Source organism: Archocentrus centrarchus, unplaced genomic scaffold (assembly GCF_007364275.1).
Source record: "Archocentrus centrarchus isolate MPI-CPG fArcCen1 unplaced genomic scaffold, fArcCen1 scaffold_58_ctg1, whole genome shotgun sequence".
Lineage (NCBI taxonomy): Eukaryota > Metazoa > Chordata > Actinopteri > Cichliformes > Cichlidae > Archocentrus > Archocentrus centrarchus.
In genome coordinates this window covers 1,088,699-1,112,814 of record NW_022060279.1, presented here as the reverse complement: position 1 = coordinate 1,112,814, position 24,116 = coordinate 1,088,699, and the positions used below count along the sequence as shown (strand labels likewise).

General features: G+C 42.1%; 1 protein-coding gene across 2 annotated transcripts; it reads left to right on the top strand.

The window, feature by feature from the left end:
* Positions 1-346: 346 nt before the first annotated feature.
* On the top strand, positions 347-18,648 carry LOC115777610 (synembryn-A-like). Of its 2 annotated transcripts, none has more exons than XM_030725523.1 (14): positions 347-469; positions 756-847; positions 1,521-1,568; positions 2,154-2,171; positions 3,826-3,909; positions 4,038-4,594; positions 8,873-9,008; positions 9,553-9,741; positions 13,930-14,024; positions 14,167-14,317; positions 15,207-15,302; positions 15,405-15,549; positions 17,909-18,179; positions 18,296-18,648. In XM_030725523.1, the coding sequence occupies exons 2-14, from the start codon at positions 758-760 to the stop codon at positions 18,453-18,455; spliced, it is 2,040 nt and encodes a 679-aa protein (XP_030581383.1). In that variant the 5' UTR covers positions 347-469; positions 756-757; the 3' UTR covers positions 18,456-18,648. The 2 variants fall into 2 exon arrangements, with proteins under 2 accessions (XP_030581383.1, XP_030581382.1); XM_030725522.1 differs by having other exon boundaries at positions 350-407.
* Positions 18,649-24,116: the final 5,468 nt, after the last annotated feature.

Below are 24,116 nucleotides of genomic sequence, written 5' to 3'. Positions count from 1 at the left end.
GCGTTAACAGTGACAGTGCTGGTACCAGGCCAGAGAGATTACAAAGGAAGTCTTCCTTTCTGGGAACATATTCCTCTAGTATTCAGGCAGTTGGGGCTCAGGATGTAGTGGATAGGCCACTAATGGGAAGAGCAGCCGAGGTACTGAAGCCCTAAATGTGGTTTGCGACAGTGTGCAGTAGATGGAGATAAATCTGTGTGAATGAGCAGGTCACACATGAAGATACAAATCAGCTCCATCACTGCAGAGTGCAGTGTGGTCACAGTGCAGTAAATCCGGGGCTTACAGACTGAAGCAGGGACGCGGGGGTGGGGGGGTAGATAAAGAAGAGAAATGAGATTAGCTGCTTCAGAGGTTTCTGCACAGAGGAGGAGAAGCTGCCGCTGGTTGTGTTGCTATGCCAACAGGTGAGTTAGTGTTCGAGTTAACCAGCAGCTGCACGTCATCACATGCTGTGATAAACGTTTGGGTTAGTACGATATCAGTTTTTAAAGTTCATCATCAGTTATTCATTTTTATTTATACAGGAAGCATTTAATTTCTCAAAGTATCTTCCTGTTGAATGTTTGCCTTGTGCTGTAATGATTAGATAACATTTTAATTAAGTCAGTTCATTAAATTATGTTACTTATAAAGTACTTAAAATGCTTATTTAAAACTATTCTTACTTGTTGATGATAGGTGAAAGCGTCCTGTCATTTCTGATCGTCTTCTGATTTTATTAGTATTTAGTTGTTGTTTTTGTTGGGCTTCAGGCATGGTTCCAGACATAACGAGGATTATTGAAAGCATCACCCAAAGAGACCAGGACACGGTCCAGCTTCTGCTGAATCGCTACAACACACAGGTCACTGATTACTGCATCAGTCTGCCCTACCAATGTATATTTATGCAACCATGATTCAGTCCAGCAAAGCATCAGACACTGAGCTCTGAAAGTGAGCTTACACACAAGCCATCATTTAATTAGCAGTCTCAATTTTAGCTTGCACTTACATCTTGTCATACATCATTTTGGAAAAAGGTTGTTATGCCTGCGCTGGCCTCCCCAGCTCAGACTCAGAGCTGCTCGCTGGTCTCTCTAAACGGTAAATGGACTGGTTCATGCGGACTGGAGCAGCCAGGAATCGAACCTCCAACCTTCCAAACAGTAGGCGACCTGCTCGACCTCCTGATCCATGAGGCAGAGCCGGAGTGTCGGCCTCCTTAGCTCCTGTTTTTGAGCCAGAGCAATGCCCTCACTTTTGTTCTGTCTCCTTACCTTCTGGTACATCATGCAGCCTTTCACAGAGTTCCTGCTTTTATGCATATCAATACTGTATACCAGTGTTAAAAATATGTGCCATCTATCTACCTTGTGAATGTGCTATTCTCTAAAACCAGAACAAATGGAACACTAGTTTAAATATTTTACTTAAATTGTTTGTGTTGCACTTTGATCGATGTTCCCATATTTTTTCACATTGCTGGTGCAAATATTTGCTCTTCCTGACCGCCTGTATTCTTCCCTCTGTCCACAGTATGCAGAGTGCTTCTTTTTCAACACTGAGGCGCAGGAGAGGCGAAAGGTCAGCATTCGGATCGTTTGCCATCTGTTTACACGTAGCATTAGCTGTCAGAAGAGCGCGTCCATCCTCACAGTCCAGAGTATAATCTGGTCTTCTTTGGTCACTCGCTCCGGGCGGCAGGTTTCGAGCATGCTTGATGCCGTTTCTGACAGTGCACCATTACCTACTACTGCTCAGCATGCATTTTATACAAGCTCAACACAGTCTACAGCATTCCCAGCTACTGCTAGTCAGCACACCGGCTGAGATCTCTCCTGTCCCATTAGTCCCTGCTTTTGCTCTGGCTCCATCCTGCCTCTACCTTTCTGAGAGACTCCTGGTATATCACATCTCTGTGCTGTTTTCAGTTTGGTTTGCTCCCACATGTTTGGTGCCTTGTACTCTTTACTAATTGCTCATCCTAAATAAGGCTGAGGAAGTGCCTTCAGGTTAAAATGGTGACCCCAAATGATGTTTAACAATAACATAACTCTCCTGCTCTGTCTCCACTAACCTCCTCCATTCTTCATCTGCCGCTAATGCTTAACTCTCAATTCTACTTCCTACATGCATTTCTGTCACTGCTCGTGGACGACCCGGCTGCAGCAACAACAACTGGAAGAGGTGGGGGGGGAAACAGCAAGATAAAATCCATAATAGCATCAGAAACATCAACATGGTAGTGAATGGACTGAAAGAAAACACCTCTAAAAGAATTAAGAAGAAATTCCACAAACTTCTAAATTCCAATTAAAATCTGTCTTAACTATAATTTGATCCTGTGCTGTGTGGCAGTAAAGTCTGGGCTCCACTCAGTCATAAGAGCTTAAACAGCCAGTCTCTGCATGCAGTACACTGAAGTTCTACATGTACAGAGAAAAACACCGACAAATCCGTTCCAAGCAGAACTATCAGGCTCCCACTGATGATTAATATTCAAAAGAGAGCACTGATCATCTTAAATCCAGCCTCAAGGCTCTCTCCATTTCAAAACCTTCCAAACCCAAAAGATGAGGCCGCAAAAAGAGTCCTCTATGTGCTGAGACTAACTACCTACTCTCAGTCTCCCCACAGCACTGCTCTCCAAACACCAATCAGAGTAAATCAAACGAGAACTCAGTGCAAAGAAAGCCATCTGAAAGCCTGCAGAGAAGAAACTCAAAGCAAAGCAGATCAGAGTGTTATCTGGCTCCAGGCCTCAGTGACCACGATCAAACAGGGACACAAAAATCATGGCGGCTGAAAGAAAACAGAACTGAGGCTCAAATGGAGCTACAGCTCCTCCTGAATATCACAAATCATTCTTTAATCAGTTCAGTTCTCTAGTTCCAGATTTCACTGAGTTAACTGAAAGTTTAAAATACCTCTTTGGAGCCTGGCTGCCACAGCCTGAGGGGCACTGATGACCTGGACACAAACACACACCAACAAATCATATATGATATTTATATTTATATTATTTTTCTTTTTACTTTGCTAAATTGTATTTTGATGCTTTGGCAATATTGTTTTTAGAAACTGTCGTGCCAATAAAGCACCTTTGAGAGAGTGAGCGATAGAGAGAGAGAGTGCTGACTCCATACTCCAGTAATCCAGAATTAGTCACTGTCACTGTGTGGTTGGTAATTATAGTTAGCTGTGTGTTCTCAAAGCTGCTTGAATACCTGATGATGAAGCATTAGCTGTGGTGACCTTCACTGTGAAGACATGCTAAGGCTACACAGCCTGTCCTGTACAGTACACCTCTGCACTCTGCAAATTAATGTCATCAACATGTTTGCTTACCTTAATGGCAACAATGTCACTGTGTGCCTCGATAAATTAAAGGTAATTATGCATCTTATCGTAGTTTTCAGTGAAACGATCTAATACTTCCCACTTATGCACATTAACAGATTAACTAATATGTACAAAATTAAAGAAATTAGGAAATATTCAAATGCTTCAGGCTGGAGTATTTTTTAAAGTTAATAACTTTAATATAACTTTAGTGTAGTACTGCAGTGCAACTGCTGCAGGATATCGAATCTGATTTGGTGCAATATAAAAAAATAACTAAATCCAACATGCCTGATAGTCGTGCCTGGTATCAATGCTGCGTTACAGCCACGTCATAATGTTACGGGCCCCAGGGGTGGTGCCACCATAACGCAACAAATTCAGTGCACACTGTCTCAAAGCTCAGTCTCCTTCCTCTTAGTGGAGCATGAACATTCAAAGTATTACACGTGTATTACAGTAAAGTTATTAGTGTTAATTCTGTCTCTTGGTTAATCAGTTCAGGAAGAGAAAAGTGAGGGACTACGCTCCTGACTCTGACTCTGACTCTGATGATGACCAATCAGATCTTACTCTCCGACAGGTAGGCCACTGATTATATACTTACCTGTGTGTCTGACACAGTCCCTGCATTTCATTTCGCTCCTTTCCTCTTGCATTTACACCTTCTAAACCTTTTCATTGGAACTTCTTCCTCTTCTGTTTCTCCAGGATCTGTCTGCAGCCCTGCTGTGCTTCATTAGCAGTCAGCTACAGCCAGCGGTTTTACGGGTTTGCCTGCATACACTGCGTATCCTGTCCCGTGACCGTAGGGCCCTGGGACCCATGGTCACTGATAGTGCACTTCTCACCTTAGCAAACATGGGCGGCATCGCCTTATTGCAGGCATGCCCACAGCAAGAAAAGGAAGGAGCTGAAAATCAGCTGGGCAGAGCACAAAAGCAGACCCACACTCGAGCTGTGAGTGGCTGTGAGCAGGCCGCAGGAGCTGATGCTGCCCTGTCCGGGGGCTCTGTGGTTTCGTCTTCTGTTCCTGCTGAAGGAGCTGTCGCTCCAGCCGCGCAAGGTTCAATTAATTATTTCTATAAGTGGAAACATGACGGAGGCCATGCAGTGCTTTCCCGTGGCAAAAAAGACACCCAACAAGAGGAGACCGAGGAGACAGAGAAGGAGGAGGATGGAGAGGTGTGCAGGAAGGAGGCCCTGAAAGTCTTGTGTAACATCATCTACAACAGTCCCCAGGCACAGGAGCGAGCCAGCGCGCTCAGGTAACATTCCTGAAAATGTGTAGACTTGGCCATAAAGGGGCATTCCACACTGAAAACATTGTGGATCAAATTTCCAGGTTAATACCATGAAAACAATTAGCAAAAATGTAAAGTCAAAACAAACAAAAACATGAGAGTGGAACACTCAGGAAATTTTACAGGACGATTCTTGAGCAGCCTTACTAAGATTTAGCTCATTGGTGGTGAATTATTTCCCAGTTTTTTTGTCCAAAATAATTTACAACTAGAAAAAGCATTTCCTGAAGAAAATGCACTGTGAATGCTGCATGCTGAAAGATTGGAGCTGAAATGCCAAGAAAGGCTTCAAACAGCTGGAACTTTATTTGCTGAACGAGCTTCAATGAACTGCTGAATACCTGAACTGCTGAACTGTTGAATACCTGAACTGCTGAATTGCTGAACTGCTGAATACCTGAACTGCTGAATTGCTGAACTGCTGAATTGCTGAATACCTGAATTGCTGAACTGCTGAATTGCTGAACCGCTGAATTGCTGAACCGCTGAATTGCTGAACTGCTGAATTGCTGAATTGCTGAACTGCTGAATTGCTGAATTGCTGAGAAAACTGCTGAACAGCTGCTAAACTGCTGAACAGCTGTTAATAATGCTTCAAACAGCTGAAACTTTATTTGCTGAATGATTGGAGCTGAAATGCCAAGAAAGGCTTAAAACAGCTGAAACTTTATTTGCTGAATGAGCTTCAATGAACTGCTGAATTGCTGAACTGCTGAGTACCTGAACTGCTGAATTGCTAAACTGCTGAATTGCTGAACTGCTGAATTGCTGAACTGCTGAACAGCTGTTAAAAATGCTGAACAGGTGTTAAAACTGCTGAACGGCTGTTAATAATGCTTCAAACAGCTGAAACTTTATTTGCTGAATGATTGGAGCTGAAATGCCAGGAACTGCTTTAGAGCTGAATTCTGATTGGCTGAAAGAGTTAAAGCAACTGACAAATGCTGAAAATGAATTTTAAATGCAAAACAGCTAAAATTGTCAAGAAAGTAACTAAATTAAATTTGATTTGCTTAAAGGGCAGAAAAACAACCTGAAGAAATTTTAACGGCAGCTGAAGAAAAACCATAAAAGACATTGAAATGGGTAAAATGGGCCACCATGAGTGAGATGGCTATGGCAGCTGATGACCTTGGGCCATTTTTCCTGTTCAAGTTTGTCTAACTTAAGTGCAATACCTATGTGCAACCAGTAGGTGAGCACAGTGTTGGCGAAGAGTTAGAAGATTTCTTTCTTTAATTAAGTTTGTTTAATTGCCACTCACTATAAAGAGATGTGAAAGATAAAAAATGATAAATGCCTAGAGACATTTAAACTGCAGCTGAACAAAAACCATCAAAGATATTGAAAGGGCACCACCATGACTCAAGTGGTTATGGCAGTAGATGATGATGGTCCATTTTTCATGTTTAAGATGTTCCCACTTTGTCTAAATTAAATGCAGCTTTTCTCTGTAACCAGTAGGTGATCACATGAATTGTCAGAAGCTACAAGGGCTTTAATTGTAGTTCATGAATTTGACAAGTATTGAATGCCAAGAATCAGCCTGAAGAAATTTAAACTGGAGTTGAAGAAAAACCGTAAAACATATTGAGAAGTTAAATCCAAGTTTAGTACTGTAGTTTAATGTCTTGCAACTGAAGGCTTTCAGCTGAATTGCTGTCATTCCTGAAATATTTGGGAATGTTGTTGAAAATGTTAAAATACAATGAATGATTCTCCTAAACATGGAGGAGAATGAAAGTGCAGAAAATTGTGGACAGAATGAATCTGCTGTTGTGGCAGCCAATGGGAGGAGCCACAGAAGCAGGGACTTATGGGAATGTTCTTTTTTGTTGGTTTCACTGTGATTGTTGGTTTGTGATGTCAATGTGATGTCAATATGTTGCTATTCAGTGTGGCTGATAATGGGCCACCATGACTGAAGTGGCTATGGCAGCTGATGACCTCTGCCCATTTTTCCTGTTCACACCGTTCTGACATTGTGTCATTAAAGCTGCTGCTTCTCTGGTTAGCCACTAGAGTGAGTGCAGTCACAGCAAATTAAAGCAACAAGATATTTTTTTTTTTTGTTCAGGTGAAATTTGATTAAGTGTTTATATAAAATAGCTTGAAGAAATAAACAGACACTAAAATTTTGTCCTAAACATGAAGGAGAAAAAAGGTGCAGAAAACTGTGGAAAAAAATGAGTTTAATATCATTGAATATGAAAAGATTTAAAGTTCAAAACCCAATGGACAATCTTTTAAGTTTAGGGTAAAGTGGGACTTGAACCTGCTCTCTCTGCTTCTTCTGCATTCATGGTCCAGTGTTTCTACCACTAAGCCAACAGGAGTCTCACACAAGCAGTGAGGTTTGCATGCATACATATTGGAGAGCTCTCCCAAGTTGAATGCTTGCAAATGCGCCAATTGAAAACACCTGCCAGGTGCACTGCCTACCTGCTGAGGTGCATGGACTGTTTATGCTGATGTTTGGGAATTTTAGTTATTGGTCCTCATCAGTTATTCAGTGATGTCTTGTTGGTTTCAGTGTGATTGTTGGTTTGTGATGTCAATGTGTGGTTATTGAGGGTGGCTGATAATAGGCCACCATGACTGAAGTGGCTATGGTAGCTGATGACCTCTGGCCATTTTTCCTGACCATGCTGTTCTGACTTTGTGTTATTAAAACTGCTGCTTCTCTGGTTAACCACTAGGGTGAGTGCAGTCACAGCAAATTAAAGCAACAACTTTTTTTTTTTTTTTTTTTTTTTTTTTTTTTTTTTTTGTTGTTCACCTGAAACTTGCTAAAGTGTTAATATAAACAGTTTTAAAGGATCAAATGGCTTGAAGAAACTAACACACACACAAAAACTTTGTGCTAAACATGAAGGATAAATAAGGTGCAGAAAACTGTGAAAAAAATGAGTTAAATATCTTTGAATATGAAGAGATTTAAAGTTCCAAACCCAATGGAAAATCTTTTAAGTTTGGGGTAAAGTGGGACTTGAACCTGCTCTCTCTGCTTTTTCTGCATTCATGGTCCAGTGTTTCTACCACTGAGCCAACAGGAGTCTCATACAAGCAGTGAGGTTTGCATGCATACATATTGGAGAGCTCTCCCAAGCTGAATGCTTGCTAATGCGCCAATTGAAAACACCTGCGAGGTGCACTGCTTACCTGCTGAGGTGCGTGCACTCTGGCCAAATTTGACTCGGCGCAACTGTCAAATAAGTGCTTCTAAATCAAAAACCGTAGCTCCTATCAAAATCATTTTTGAACTGTGAGCACCACAAGGACCTGCTCTAAACAGTGGTGTCATTTTTATTTTCCTGGGCTCAAAAGTGTGGTTGTGGGAGCAGTTTAAAAAAGGTGCTCATTTCTGCTTTGGAGAAAATCACCTCTCAGAAATTACTATGGAGGTTAATGAAGGAGTTGGAAGGTACTCTCTCTGTTTGAATGCTTACAGTTTAAAAAGTGTACATTTGACAGGGTTTAAAGACACATTTTTTGAAAGTAGAGAAGCAGCTCTACATTTTGAGCAAAAAATCATGGCTGTAGAGTGAAGAGTGTGGACACAGCGGCAGTTTAGAAATAAATTTTCCATCTGAAAGTTTTGAAGTCTCCCACTCTACTAATCAGGCTCCCACTCTAGCAAATGCAATACACAACCATTATAAACTCTGAAACGCCTGAAAAACCTCCTCAAACTTAAATGGTCACTGTGCTTAAACCGTAAAAGATTTTAAAACACAAAGTAATAGCTGAATAGCTGAAAGGCTTGGCTTCATTTTAAAGCTTAAATGGTTTCTCTAGCTTAAGGTATGCTGAAGTTATTAGCTTTCAAAGCCTGAAAGGATTTTTAAAGGATTTGAAACTTCCCCATTCATTTTCAATGGGGCTAAAAATTCAGAAAAATATTAATATAAAATCAATGCTTAAAGATTTGAACCAGAAAAGTAATAGCCCACTTCTCCCGAAGAAGCTGAACGTTTTGATACCTTAATTATTTTTGTAGCTTAAGCGGTTTTTGAGTTTTTAGCGGTCAAAAAACGTACGGAAGAACATATAATAATAATAATAATAAATAATAAAGATTACAAGAACAATACTGTGAATGCTTGCAGCATTCACAGTAATTAATGCAAACAGAAGTATTACTGTTTAATACCTTATATTCTTTATAACACAACAAGACATAAATCTATGAATGATGCTGAGCAGCTGTGAGTAACCTGTTCATTCCTATATCCATGAAAGGCTGTTGCAAGGTCTGTGGGAGACTCTGAAGGAGGAGATCTGGAGACGAGAGCCGCTCAGCTGCCACTTCTACAAGCTGAGGCTGCTCTTCTTACTGACAGCCCTGAGGCCCGAGCTCAGGCTGCAGCTGCAACAGGTAAACGATTTCTGACCTGTCAAAGATGCAATCACACTCTCTTGTTATAAAATAAATCAATAAAATGCACATTTGCTTCATCCCCTGTGTGATGCAACAATGAACAATAAGCTATGAGTGGAAGAGAGACGTCTGAGACAGGCTTTTCAAGTTTGACACTGAAGATGTAATTTTGATTTCTTCAAGCACATCAAGTCTCTGTAATAATCTATTAGATGTGATGCTGTTAATTACCACATAGTAATACTGAAACAGGGCTAAAGCTTTTCAACATTATGATACTTTGTAATGTTGCTGACTGTTGATTGTTGCCACATTAACATCTCAGGATCTAATTATAAAATGAAGGTTTGCTTAAGTATTTATTCACCATAACAAAGCCTACATAATTAGAAAGACAGGCAGTCACGCTGCAGGCTCAGAGGCCTCCTACACTGATCAGGACACACAGAAATCTCCTGAAAACAACAACAACACTGGTTTAGTGTCAGAGAGCTGTGCTTCACCTCTCCTTCAGAGCTCAGTGGTTTATTCCCTCTGTCAGGAGCGCGGCGTGTCGGTGCTGACCAAAGCCTTGGAGCAGTGCCTGGCTGTGAGGTGGGCTGTGGAATACGAGGTGCTCACTGACAGTACAGAGCCTCCCATTTCCAAGGAGGTGTCCCAGAAAGTCATCGAGATCCTCAAGACGCTCTTCAACATCACTCACATGTTCCACAGGCAGGAGCCTGATGAGGTGATCAGAACTCCACAAATCCAGCTCGAGCTGCACCATCATCTTCACAGCTAAATCAGAGAACCTCACGTCCCACTGCGAACAGCTGAATGTTCAGATATTATCAACAGAAAATGATTTTGCAGTGCACACTTTAAGGTGAGCTGTGGAGGAGACCAATAAATGATTTTTGTCTCTCAATAGGATTTAAAAACCTGGGTAGTACATTTGACATTACTGCCATGTACAATACAACTATTCTATTCTATTCTATTCTATTCTATTCTATTCTAACTGACTCTGTTATTTGATTATATAATCTCTCAAGAATGTTCTGGATTTGACCTGCTGGCTCCTCCCAGTTAGACATCAGTTAAAGCATTTAAAAAAAAAAGCTATGCAAAATGTGCACGCACACACGCTCGCACGCACACATGCTCGCACGCACACATGATGAATATGAGACAAATGATGAACATCTCAGCTTTTATTTCCAGGTATCTGGATCTGATACACAGTTCAGCGCCTTTGGGCTGAAGCCATTTTTCTTGTGACCAAAAATATTGGAACAGATAAACTTAAAATAGATTCAAGTGAATAAGACTTCATATTTTGTTTGCAATAACTGCATCAAGCCTGTGACCCACTGACTTCACTAAACTGTTGCTTTCTTCTTCTGTGGTGCTTTACTAGGCTTTCACTGCAGCCTTTCAGTTATGGATTGTTTTTTGTTTTTGGTCTTTTATTGGGGGGGGGGGGGGGGGGGGTACTCCTTCAGTCTCCTCTTTAGCAGGTCTGGGTTTAAATCCGGACGTTGGCTAGGCCGGTCTAAATCCTTCCACTTCCTGCCCCTGGTTTTGGGTCATTGCTGCAGATGAAGGACCTCTCATTCACTTTGGTTGCACAGACAAAATGTTTCTGTAGACTTCTGAGTTTATTGTTCTGCTGACATCATGGTGACATCATCAGTGATCATTAATGAGCCCATCCCAGAAGAAGCCATGTGAGCCTAAGCCATGGCATCACCTCCACTGTGTTTCACAGATGAGCTCTTTCCATGTCACTGGTAAAGGTCCATCTTTGTACTTCCTGGCCTTCCTGTTCTTCTTGCTAATTCGTGGTTTGGATCTTCTGGTGAAGTCTCTGTACTTCTGTTCATGAAGTCTTCTGTGAACAGTAGATTGTGATACCTTCACTGCTGCCCCCTGGAGGATGTTGCTGATGTCACTAACAGCTGTTTTTGGGTCTTTCTGTCATCAGTTGTTGTTTTCCTGGATCTACCTGTTCCACATCTGTTACTTAGTACACCTGTGACAGCGTTCTTCTTCAGGATGTTCCAAACTGACTATGGCTAATGTTAGTTCATGGCTCTGACTGATTCTCCAGCTTCTCTCAGCTTCACAGCTGCTTGTTTCTCACCCACAGACGGCTCTCTGGTTTCATGTTGGGGAGTCCTCTAACTATAAATGCAGCCTGCACAGGCAGAACCCAATTCAGTTTGAATAATCAATGTAACAGGACACACCTGAGCAACGACACACACCTGTCAGTCACATGTTCCAGTACTTCTGCTTATAAGGGGATGGATGTCACTAAATTTTCTGAGTTTGAATGAGAAAAAGACAGAAATCATGTTGTTCAGACCCAGTGGCACCAGCAGTACCCCCTGTGCTGACCTCTTCTCCCTGGCCCCATATGAGAAATCCATTATCACTAATTTAGGTGTAAAAATGGACCCGACTTTAAGGCTTGATGCTCAGGTGAACGCAGTGGTGAAATCCTGCTTCTTTCAGCTGAGAAGACTGTCAAAAATCAAGCCTCTTCTTTCAAAAACTAATCTTGAAACAGTAATACATGCTTTTATAACATCTCGTCTTGATTACTGTAATGCACTTCTGACTGGAATCAGCCAGGCCTCCATTGCTCGTCTACAGCTGGTGCAAAATGCTGCGGCACAATTTTTATCTGGTACAAGCAAGCGAGAGCACATCACCCCAATTTTAGCTTCTCTTCACTGGCTTCCGGTTAATTTACGAATCCATTTTAAAATTCTTTTATTTGTTTTTAAGTCTCTTAACCCCTTAACTGGCAGCAAATAAAATCACCTGAAACAACTACATAACACCCTCTGGTTATTATTGGCTCTGAACAACCCATTTCATAGCCTATTAATCGGCTGCGTCTGGTCCGCCGGCTGAATGAAGTGCATTTATATGGCAGGCTAGACCCGCCCATTTTGACTGACACCTCATTCGGCCAATCATGTTAAGAAATGGGTTTCCCAGAGCCAATAATACTCAGAGGGCGTCACGTAGCTTTGTCAGGTGATTTGGTGCAGCCAGTTACATGATTTGCCGAATGACGTGTCAATAAAAATGGGAGGGTCTAGCCTGCCATATAAAAGGGACTACAAACGGCCCGTCACCGGGCCCTTGCCAGTTAAGGGGCTACTGGTTGTGCCCCATCTTATCTATCTGAACTGCTGCTCCCATATGTTCCAGCTCGCTCCCTTAGGTCAGCAGACCAGATGCTTTTACTTGTTCCGAAGTCACAACGAGAACTCAGAGGTGATCGAGCTTTTGCAGTTGCGGCTCCAAAATTGTGGAATAATTTACCGCTGCATGTCAGACAGGCTCCTTCACCTTCTGTTTTTAAATCTCGTTTAAAAACACATTTTTATTCCTTGGCCTTTGACCCAGTGTGAGACTCTGACTTAAATCTTAAGGCACTGTTATAGTTCTTAATTAATTAATTAATTAATTTAATCTCTTTCACATTTGTTTTATATCTGTATCTCATTGCCTTCTGACCTGTTTTTGGTTTTTTATGTGTAATGTTATTGTACAGCACTTTGGTCAGCCCTGTTGTTTTTAAAAGTGCTAGTTTTTAAAAGTGTTCATCATTTGTCTCATATTCATCTTTAAATGTCAAAGCCAAATGTTTTCAGTCTACAGCAAAAATAAAGAGGCTGGCCTCACTGTTCCTATACTGTTGGAGGGGACTGTAAGTGCACACTGCTGTCATTTTCAAAGCAAAATGGATTTCTCTTTTTTGCTTGATATATGGTTTCACTGTCCAACAGTTCAAATCTCCACTGTAGTATGTTAGCTTTCATGTCACGTGTGAATGGCCTGCATCATCTCACTCCTGTCACTTTGTCACCAGGTAGCTTTATGATTATCCTTCTCTGTGACCAGAGAAAATCAACAAGGTTTCCTCAGAGTCTTTAATGTAGTGCAATAATGTTTTATTACACCATTCATCTCTGCTAAATATGCATGTTTTATTCTATCCTTTAATTTGTTGTTCTACGCTCAAGCATGATGCTGTCACGTCAGCAGCATCAGGAGTCATTCACTCAGACAGAAACATTACAGTGTGTTAACCACAGTAAGGAAACTCTGTTTAAATGGTCTGTAAGTGAAAATCCTTCTGTGTGTGTTGTAATCTGTTACTCTGCCTCTATGACTGCGTGTGTCCCTTTGAAACTAAAGATTAAGTGTGAATGTGAAAGTGAGCTAGGAGCATGCAGTTCAGAATATTCCCCACCCCATCACAGTTTTATGTATATTATTTTGTTAGTCACTTGATTTTTTGCACCATTGTAAGTTTAGATGTTTGCTGCTCTGTTTCATCCTTGTTCCACAGTGGAGGCATACGCAGTGAGAGCAGGGCAGTGTCAGCAGCAGACGCTCCAATCATCATGGGAGGCTCAGCATCTGCTGTGTTTCTATAGCCAATCACAGATGTTCATGCTAGTGTGGCGGGGCCGTTCATGAATCTATTTTATTACATATTTGTGTATCTCATCCCTGTGCTGTTTCCTAGGCAGATATCCTATAATGTTCTAATGTAACTACTTACGGGTTACAGGTAGCAGTAAATCTGGCTGCTGGATGCAGTGATTAGAAGTGGAAAATTACAATCAAAGCAAATGAAACCAAACAAATATTTTCAGAGTCATAAATGACCCCACATCATTTAAATTGTTGTTGCTACACCAATGTGCAAGTTCCTGTAAATACTATGAAACGTAGACTGACAAATTCATGGCAGGAAAATTTTTTAATCCAAAAAAAAATGATAAAAACACAGAATTAAATGACCCATGAGGTGACAGTTTAGAGAGGAGGAGGTGTGACCAGTGCCCAGTTATAAAGTTTGCATGTCATAGAAAAGCATAGAAAGCATAATGGGATATCTTTTTAGGAAGATGCTGCCCTGTATCGACACCTAGCAGCTGTGCTGCGCCATTGCCTGCTGCTGTCATGTGATGGAGAGGACACATTAGAAGAACTCCAAGGGTCAGACTGATATTTCTGCAGCTTTAAATTTTTTTTTGCAAAATTCATCTACTATAATGGGTGGAAATAATAGATATTGGAGTTTCTGTTGATAACACAGATAATGTTCTGACAGTAACATTGTTCTGACTTCTGTCCGCAGACACACAGTGAATGTCCTGTCAGCACTGCCACTGACGTGTCTGGATGTCCTCGTCTCTGTTCCTGTGGACCAAGCGTCCCATAAGTGTGAGGGAGTCAACATGGACTGTGTCCACAAATTGTTGCTCTTTATGGACAGACGCCTAAACAGGGCAAGTGCATATGTGATGACGGAGACACACCCATGCTGTGACTGCACACTATTATTGGCTGATGGATTAGTTTGAACAGATATAAATCCTAAATATGGAATACCAGAGCTGTCTCACTTAATGGAGTTAATGGACTTTATTAACTTTACAGACAAAGAAAAATCCTGATCAACTGTAAGAGGAACATAACTAAACCTCAACTAATCCATAACACTCTGATGAACCCCCAGAACTGAATTATATAAAGAAGGCTTATTTTTAATCATCTACTAAATCATAAATACACAACGCTTGTGCAAAGAAGTTATTTTGCCCCATCTGCACTGCAGACGTGTCCTTCAACCACTTTAAGACAAAATCATGCTGAGAAGCGTGAGCTGTGTGAAAATGGCATCATTTAGAGCTGGGAGGAATCTCATGTTTACCTGCAACATTTTTCATTGTCTCATCAGAAATGGTCACAGTAGTCATTAAGGCATTATATTGTTTATTTATTTAGTAGTTAAAAACAGAAATGTTATTATACAAGACTGAGATTGAAATATGTATAATAATGTACTGAGATGTAACAGTTTACTTCCTGTCATGGTGATTTCAGTGAACAGCTCCACCGACCTTCTCTTAAACTGAGAACGTGAAATAATTTTTTAGTTTCCCATTTCATTGGTTACATGTAACAATCAAACAAAGATGGATACATAGGCATGATTTTAGGTCATTCCCACCTCAGCTTCAGAGCAGATGGATAATGTTGGTGGGTTTGGAAAAATTTAATGTTCTGTGTTAAACAGAAGTCAGTGTCAAACTTGACATGTGTTCAAATTTGAGGACAGTTATTCATCTTTAGTGAACATGCACTGACATATATAAACTGTTTTACTGTACACAGGGCCTGAAGCTGAAGGAGAAACTCACACCTGTACTGAACCTGCTGACGGAGAGTTCTCGAGTACACAGGGAGACGCGCTGCTACTTACGGCAAAAGGTTATAAAAAAGTACAACCACCTAAAAGGAAAGATTTTCACCTTACTTTTGAATTGGACACAGTATCAGCAATTTTTCATCTGACCTCAATTTTTGGAACAGATCCTGCCTCCACTGAGGGATGTTGCCATCAGACCTGAGCAGGACAGCGCACTGAGAGGCCAGCTGGTCCGCCTGATGACCCACGTTGACACAGATGTGAAGGATTGTGCTGCTGAGCTGCTGTTTGTGCTCTGCAAAGAGAATGGTACAGTTGCAGCTTGCCAGTCTAATTACAGTGATGTGAAAAATACTATTTTCACAGGACTCTGTGCAGTCAGGTGTGAGTTAACACAGTCTCACGGAGGAAAACATCAGCAATGATCTTAGAGCAGATTTTTCACTTGGAAATGTTCAGTTAGCATGTTAAATGTTGAAGTTAATGACAGACTAAACAGTTGTGGCCTTTGTGTATAACGTGTCTTTTCTAAAAACAAATATCAGTACAGCTTAGGTTTGCTAAGTTGCATCTGAACAAACTACAAGACTTCTGGAACAATGTCCTTCCAACAGAGTGGGGATGTTTGTCCATAATGCACAGCGCCACATCTGGCTAATACCAAACACAGCACATCAGCACCAACAGCTCTTAGCAGCTGTCAAGCACAGCGCTGACAGGCTGATGATGTGAGCTTGTTTTGCAGCCACAGGTCCCGGACAGTCAGAGTCCACCATCAACTCCTGTGTACACCAAAATATTCTCTCAAGCACACCAGGAAATTTAAAAGAAAAGAAAAGAAGAAGAAGAAGACTTTATTTGTCATTATATGTAAACATGTAACCAAATTTGCGTTTGACAACACTCATCCAAGAAAAGACAAACAACCCAGACAAACAGGGAGATAAGCTGCTGTCACGAGAGGCACTGCCATTATGGAAACATAGTGAACACAATAGGGTAGGGTAAGTGAGGAGAAAAAAAGTCATCCTTTGCCCCGTACCAGGGCAATATTTGAGGTTCAAAAAACCTCTGCATAGCATAGAGCATAACAGCATGGGGAGCACTAGGGTGGGGAGGGCAGGGGAGGGGCTGTACCAGCAGAGACGAGTGAGCCAGGGTACTGTGGAGGCCAGCCAGCTTCCTCGGCTAGCAGGTCATGATAATGTTCATGATAAGATGGAACAGTCAACCTTGGTTGCCAGGATACCAGTTCACACAGGTCACAACACGGGGCGGGGGTGAAGAGCATCTGTTTACAAACATCTCCAGGAGAAGATTTAGATGGACGGCCATCCATCCAAGGCCGTCTGGGAGCCAAGTTCCAGATACTACAATTGTTTTGGTTCAGGCCGTCATAACTGATCACTGACAGAACTTACAGTTTTCTGGTTTCCTCTCAGTGGTGAAAAATCCACTCATCCAAATTTTTGGTTCTACTCCACCGCGCAGAAACAGACACTCAAACACTCCTCCAGATCGAATCCATTTTGATTCAGCTCTACTGAGTCTGATTGAGTCCATACAGCGCTGCATCCCTCCAGCCTTCCTAAGGCCCAAACGGCTGTCCAGAACTTCACGATAAGCCAGGTATCCCCAAGTCAAATCAGGAGAAATCCTGGTATCAATAAACCAATATATGCAACGTCCACAATCCAAAGTACAGCCAGGCACGTTATCTTCCATCCTCCACGGAAATCCATAACATAGCCAGCCGGGTATGTCAGTCGGACCAGAGGAAAGAGGGTTCTCCTTCACCCAATCTCCTCGTGATGAGAATTTAATCATCAATAGTGTTAAGAGACCAGCTGACCAGATCCATAATTTAAATTCCAGTTCAGGGATGTGTGAAGGGACGCTCTAAGCAGCGAAGCAGCAAAAGCAGGGGTAGATGAGGAGGTTGGGGAGAACAGAAAAACACGTCTGTCTCCACTGAGAGCAGGAAGAGAAATGTAAGGGCTGAAAACCAAAGAATCAAGGTCCAGTTAAAGTCTGATTTAAATGCTCAAGAGAGCTGTGCATATAGAAATGCCCAAAACCTTAATGAACCTAAGTAAACGTTCACATGACTGCAAGTACAATGACAGAAGCCTCTGTGAAACTAACTTGTTCTATTAAACATTAATGTTTGTTTGTGCTTTTGATTTGGAAACATTTCCTCTGAGGTCATGGCCCAGCTGTTTGAATGCTGTGGGGTAATTTATTACAAAAAGTTACATAAGAAACTGTAATAATTACATTTTTTAATTATGTGTCTTTCACTTCCACTTCTCTGATTTTCAAGATTGTTAAAACCTTTAAACACCCAATAAAAAATACAACTGCAGTGCATACCATAACTGAATGGGACTGACATGTTACAAAGTATCAGTGTTCCAAACATTTATGCTCTCCTATTCCTCCTGTCTCTGATCAGTTCTGCAACATAATAAAGGCCTCCCCAAGAGACCGCAGTGTATGTGTTCACGACCTTACAGCAGTTTAGAACTGGAAGATGGATTAAACAGAATGAAATCAAACATCAAACACCTTTCAGAAATATACATTAAAATACTGTCTGAACAACTGTGAATTATTTCACATGTAAGGGTGAACAGACAGTAAAATTTCCCTCTGTGTTCCTTCACAGTCAGCCGATTTGTTAAATATACTGGATATGGCAATGCTGCAGGGCTGTTGGCAGCTCGGGGACTGCTGAATGGCAGAAGGAATCCTAGTGACAGCCAGTACTCCAGTGACTCCGACTCAGACACAGAAGAGTACAGAGAGGCCAAAGCCAGGATTAACCTGGTTACTGGTCGAGTAGAGGCAGAGCAGCCCGATCCAATGGAGGGCATGACGGACGAAGAGAAAGAAGAGGAGGCACGCCACCTCATGAGTATGATCAACAGACTGTCACGGTGAGTGTAATAATAATGTAATAATAATAAGTCTAATAATGCAGAATAAACGGTTTCTGGAAGTGTTAAAGAGAAATTTTTATTTACTTCTAATAAGGTATATGTCTCTTACCCAGAGAACAAATCATTCAGCCAATGGGTGTGACAGCAGAGGGCAGACTGGCTCCACTTTGGGGCCAAATGAGCGACTGCACATTGGAAGAAAGGGAAGATGAAGATGAAGATGAAGATTTGAATCTGATGCCAGATGGGAGGAAAGACAAACAGATGGAATAGGATGATGTAAACAGAGCGACTGTGGTCCACAACACATTCAACGGCATTTGCAGAAATTAGAATTATTACAAGAACAATATCATTGATTTCTCCCATATTGGCTTCTCTTCATTGGCTCCCTGTTAAATCGAGAATAGAATTTAAGGTCTTGAATAATCAGGCCCCATCTTATCTCAAAGACCTCATAGTACCATATCACCCCAACAGAGCACTTCTCTCTCAGACTGCTGGCTTACTTGTGGTTCCTAGGATACTTAAGAGTAGAATGGGAGGCAGAGCCTTCAGCTTTCAGGCCCCTCTTCTGTGGAGCCATTACTTTGTTTATACTCCACTCTGTATTTAACCATTAATTGTTCTTAATCTCTGTCTCTCTCTCCCCCCTCAGCAGATGACCCCCCCCTCTCTGAGCCTGGTTCTGATGGAGGTTTCTTCCTGTTAAAGGGAGTTTTTTGCTGCTCATAGGGGGTCGTTTTGAAGAGGGGCCTGAAAGCTGCAGGCTCTGCTCTGTTGGGGTGATATGGTACTATGATGTCTTTAGGATAAGATGTGGCCTGATTATTCAAGACCTTAAATTCTATTCTAGATTTAACAGGGAGCCAATGAAGAGAAGCCAATATGGGAGAAATCTGCTCTCTCTTTCTAGTCCCTGTCAGTACTCTAGCTGCAGCATTTTGGATCATCTGAAGGCTTTTCAGAAAGCTTTTAGGACAGCCTGATAATAATGAATTACAATAATCCAGCCTAGAAGTAATAAATGCATGAATGAGCTTTTCAGCATCACTCTGAGAAAGGATGTTTCTAATTTTAGAAATATTGCACAAATGCAAAATAGCGGTCCTACATATTTGTTTAATATGTGCATTGAAGGACATATCCTGGTCAAAAATGACTCCAAGATTTCTCACAGTGTTACTGGAGGCCAAAGTAATGCCATCCAGAGTAAGTATCTGGTTAGACACCATGTTTCTAAGATTTGTGGGGCCGAGTACAAGAACTTCAGTTTTATCTGAATTTAGAAGCAGGAAATTAGAGGTCATCCAGGCCTTAATATCTTTAAGACATTCCTGCAGTTTAACTAATTGATGTGTGTCATCTGGCTTCATTGATAGGTAAAGCTGAGTATCATCTGCATAACAATGAAAATTGATGCAATGCTTTCTAATAATACTGCCTAAGGGAAGCATGTATAATGTAAATAAAATTGGTCCTAGCACAGAACCCTGTGGAACTCCATAATTAACCTTAGTGTGTGAAGAAGACTCCCCATTTACATGAACAAATTGGAGTCTATGAGATAAATATGATTCAAACCACTGCAGTGCAGTACCTTTAATACCTATAGTATGCTGTAATCTCTGTAATAAAATATGATGGTCAACTGTAATGGTCTTGTGTAGTTTGCCCAGTGTTTTGTGGGTTTTCTGTGAGGTTCCATTTTTTTGTTGTATCTCTGCTGTGTTTCTAACTTTGCTTACAGTATAGATTCTTGTTGTTGTGGCTGTGTCTTGTTCCTGTGTCCGCTGTGCTCCTACTGTTCCTTAGCCTTCTTCTCCAGTTTAGGTTTTTCTTAGCTTCGTTATTCTCCTTGTTTGCTTATTTATGTTACCAGCCAGAATAAAGGTTTGCTTTTCAGTACCCTTATCTGCCCTGCCTCTGAGTCCTGCATTTGGGTCCTCACCTTTTCACATATCACACCGTTAGCTGTTATTGACATGACAGTCAATAGTATCTAAAGCTGCAATGAATTCTAGCAAGACAAGCACAGAGATGAGTCCACTGTCAGAGGCTGTAAGAAGATCATTTGTAACCTTCACTAATGCTGTTTCTGTACTGTGATGAATTCTGAAACCTGACTGAAACTCTTCAAATAAACCGTTCCTCTGCAGATGATCAGTTAGCTGTTTTACAACTACTCTTTCAAGAATCTTTGAGAGAAAAAGAAGGCTGGAGATTGGCCTATAATTAGCTAAGACAGCTGGGCCACAGTATCCAGAGTTTTATGCAGTGAGGATAATCTGTCTGTGGGAGTAGAGTTAGATAGCTGGTTTTCCCTGTGTCAGCACATGGCATTGAATAGTGGAGGAATTATATCCTTAAATTAAGTTACAGCATTTTCAGAAAAACAATACTGTAATGAAATTTATTCCCCACCGCTGTTATTTATGTTATATTATTGTAAATTTAAATGTTATTATGAAATGATCAAACAAAGGTGTCACGATCAGTGGACTACTGACCATGTAGGATGTGGAAATAGTTAGGACCCAAATGCAGGATGTGTGGAGGCAACAAGGTTAAACTGAAAACAAGCTGTTTATTGACCCCTTCTCACTCTGAACCACTCCAGAGCGAGCTGGAGGCCACCATCTGATGAAGCCAAAAAAACCACATCATCTGCAAAAAGCAGAGATGCCTTGCGCCACTTGGCTCCGTCTAGAAATTCTCTCCATAAAAAATTATGAACAAACTCACACCTATCGAGGTTGTGTGTGGATACCCACCCCAGCTCACTGCCTCTCACCAAGGCCAACTCCAGACTGGAACAGAGTCCAGCCCCTCTCCAGGAGACTGCTTCCAGAGCCCAGGCCATGCATTGAGGTGACCCCCACTATATCTAACTGGTATCTCTCAACCTCACGCACTAGCTCAGGCTCGGTCCCCACCAGAGAGGGGACATTCCATGTCCCGGTAGCCGGGGATCAGTCCTCCAGGGCCTCCACCCTAGGCCCTTGCCCGACACACACTGCACCCGACATTACTTATTATACTCTTTTTCCCTTAAGGTTGACACAAGGATACAAGGGGAAAGTTATGAAGATGATGAATTATGTAGCTGTGCAAAACTTATGGCGATGAAGGTGGTGCAGTATCTTCGCCCTCAGCTGTTACTTATATTTCAGCTAAAGGCGTAGGCGTAACGTATCTCTTCATCCCAGTGATGAACATAGTCATGAGGTGTTACAATATACTGCAAAATCCCACAATATAGTAAAAACTCCACGAAACAGATATATTTAAAAAAAATCCACGATACAGTGAAGCTGCAATATAGCGAGGGCCGACTGTATACCCAATCAGAATAGTAACATCAAAAAACAGGAACAATGAGCTAAAATTCAAATTTACAACAAGAAGCACTCCGAGAGTGCAGAGCTCCACCACGGCAGCTTATTCTCATTTCATGATGCACTGAGTGTTTCTTTTTATTCATCTTTTTTTTGCTCTGTTTATACCCCACTCTACTCCCCTTGTGTTTACAGACAGGATGACATGTACGCACACAAAAACACAACTTTTTAGCAGAGGCAACAAACAACCTAAGACCCAAACAGAAGATCTAATAGGCAAGAATTCAAGGTCCCAAAAAGGCCAAATTCAGGGTCAAAACCCAGGACCATGACACTTTTGCTGCTATTATACATTTGATGATATATTTATAGTCTTCACAGTTTTTTGTTTAGGAACTCTAAAGATCTAAAATTTCACAATTTGTACAAAAAAAAAATCTCTGGTTGTCTAAAATGCACTTTTTTTTATATCCAGTCATGTTACTGACCTGTTGCCAATTAATTAGTTGCACCTCTGCAGAAGGTGCACATGATGGGGGTTGGAGCTCCAGCTCTTCTCAGCTTACGGAGAAAGTAGAGGCGCTGGTGAGCCTTTTTGGCCAGTGATGATGTGTTCTTGCTCCAGGACAGGTCCTCTGAGACGTGCACTCCCAGGAATTTGGTGCTGCTCACTCTCTCCACAGTAGTGCCGTTAATGGTCAGAGGAGCATGCTGGGTGTGCATCTTCCTGAAGTACACAACAATCTCTTTTGTCTTCTCGACGTTCAGAGAGAGATTGTTGAATCCACACCACAGGGCCAGGCGGCTCACCTCATTCCTGTGTTCTGTCTCATCGTTGTTGTTAATGAGGCCCAGCACAGTCGTATCGTCTGCAAACTTGAAGAAGTAGTTGGAGCTGTATGATGGTGTGCAGTCGTGTGTCAGCAGGGTGAATAGAAGGGGGCTCAGCACACATCCTTGGGGGGCCCCCGTATTCAGTGTGATGGTGTTGGATGTATTACTGCCGACCCGTACTGCCTGTGGCCTCCCGGTCAGGAAGTCTAACAGCCAGTTACACAGTGAGGTGTTCAGCCCTAGACTGTCCAGTTTAAGAATGAGCTGTTGGGGGATGATGGTGTTGAATGCCGAGCTGAAGTCAATGAACAGCATTCTGACATAAGAGTCCTTGGTGTCTAGATGAGTGAGGGCTGTGTGGAGGGCGGCGGAGATCGCATCGTCGGTCGAACGATTAGGCCGATATGCAAACTGGAAAGGGTCCAGGGAGGCAGGGAGGATGGATTTGATGTGTTTCATGACTAGCCGTTCAAAGCACTTCATCGGGATGGGGGTGAGTGCCACCGGACGGTAGTCATTTAGGCAGGAGGGTGATACCTTCTTTGGGACAGGGATGATGGTAGTAGTTTTGAAGCAGGTGGGGACGATGGCCTGACTCAGCGAGATGTTAAAGATATCCGTGAAGACAGCTGCAAGTTCCCCTGCACACTCTCTCAGCACACGGCCAGGTATGTTATCGGGACCAGTGGCTTTCCGGGCGTTGATCTTGCTGAATGAGCGCCTTACGCTGTCTGGAGTCAGTGTCAGCACCTGTTCACTGGGAGTGGTGGAGGATTTCTGTGCAGGTGTGCTATTGTATGCCTCGAACCGAGCAAAGAAGTTGTTCAGCTCGTTCAGCATAGAGGTTGTGCTGTCACAGGTTTGTGGAGCTGGCTTGTAGTCTGTGATGGTCTGTATTCCCTGCCACAGACTCCGTGCATCCTTGCTGTCACTAAAGTGATGAGCTATTTTCCTGGAATACTGCTTCTTAGCCTTCCTAATGCCCCGGGATAGGTTGTTTCTAGCTATCCTCAGGCCCGCCCGATCTCCTGCTGCGAAGGCAGAGTTCCTGGCTCTCAGGAGTCTGTAGACCTTTCCTGTCAGCCATGGTTTTTGATTTGCCCAAACAGTGATGGACTTGAGGTCAGTTACATCGTCAATACACTTGGTGATGTATGAACAGATGGTATCTGAGTACTCCTGAATATCTGTGGTGTTGTATTTGGTAGCAGCTTCTTTAAACATATTCCAGTCCATAGTGTTGAAACAGTCCTGAAGTGCCTCTGAATACCCATCCGGCCATACTCGTACCTGCTTGCAGACTGGTTTGGTGTATGCTGGCATTAGTAGAACACTAATGTGATCAGAGGCACCGATGTGGGGGAGGGGAAAGGCCTTGTAAGCTCCTCTCATGGTAGTGCTTCACAGGAACACACTTGAACACACTCTGAGGCATGCCAGCAGCTTTGTCCATGGATGTGATATAGTTAATTGCGTGAAGTTTAGGCTATAATGTGACTTGTAGTCTTTGAGAGGTCACTAAGATAAGAAAAGCACTATGTAAATCATGCATATTACATTAGTTTTTGTAGCTCGAGTGAAGAGCAACACAGGGACCAAAATATTCAGGAATGACAGGAAAAACAAAGAAAGTGGTTCTTAGATAAACTAGCTCATGTTGTAGTGAAATAAATCTGTTATGTATGGTCAGCATTAATCTGAAGGAAAACAACCATTTAGTCAGGATGTTTGAATGCTTGTGTTTGCAGCTGGGTGAGCA

Excerpts from the sequence above, each read along its gene's own strand:
- LOC115777610 (XM_030725522.1), top strand. Across the intron at positions 4,595-8,872 it reads GAGCGAGCCAGCGCGCTCAG|GCTGTTGCAAGGTCTGTGGG; the intron begins GTAACATTCCTG and ends TATCCATGAAAG. Across the intron at positions 14,025-14,166 it reads ACATTAGAAGAACTCCAAGG|ACACACAGTGAATGTCCTGT; the intron begins GTCAGACTGATA and ends TTCTGTCCGCAG.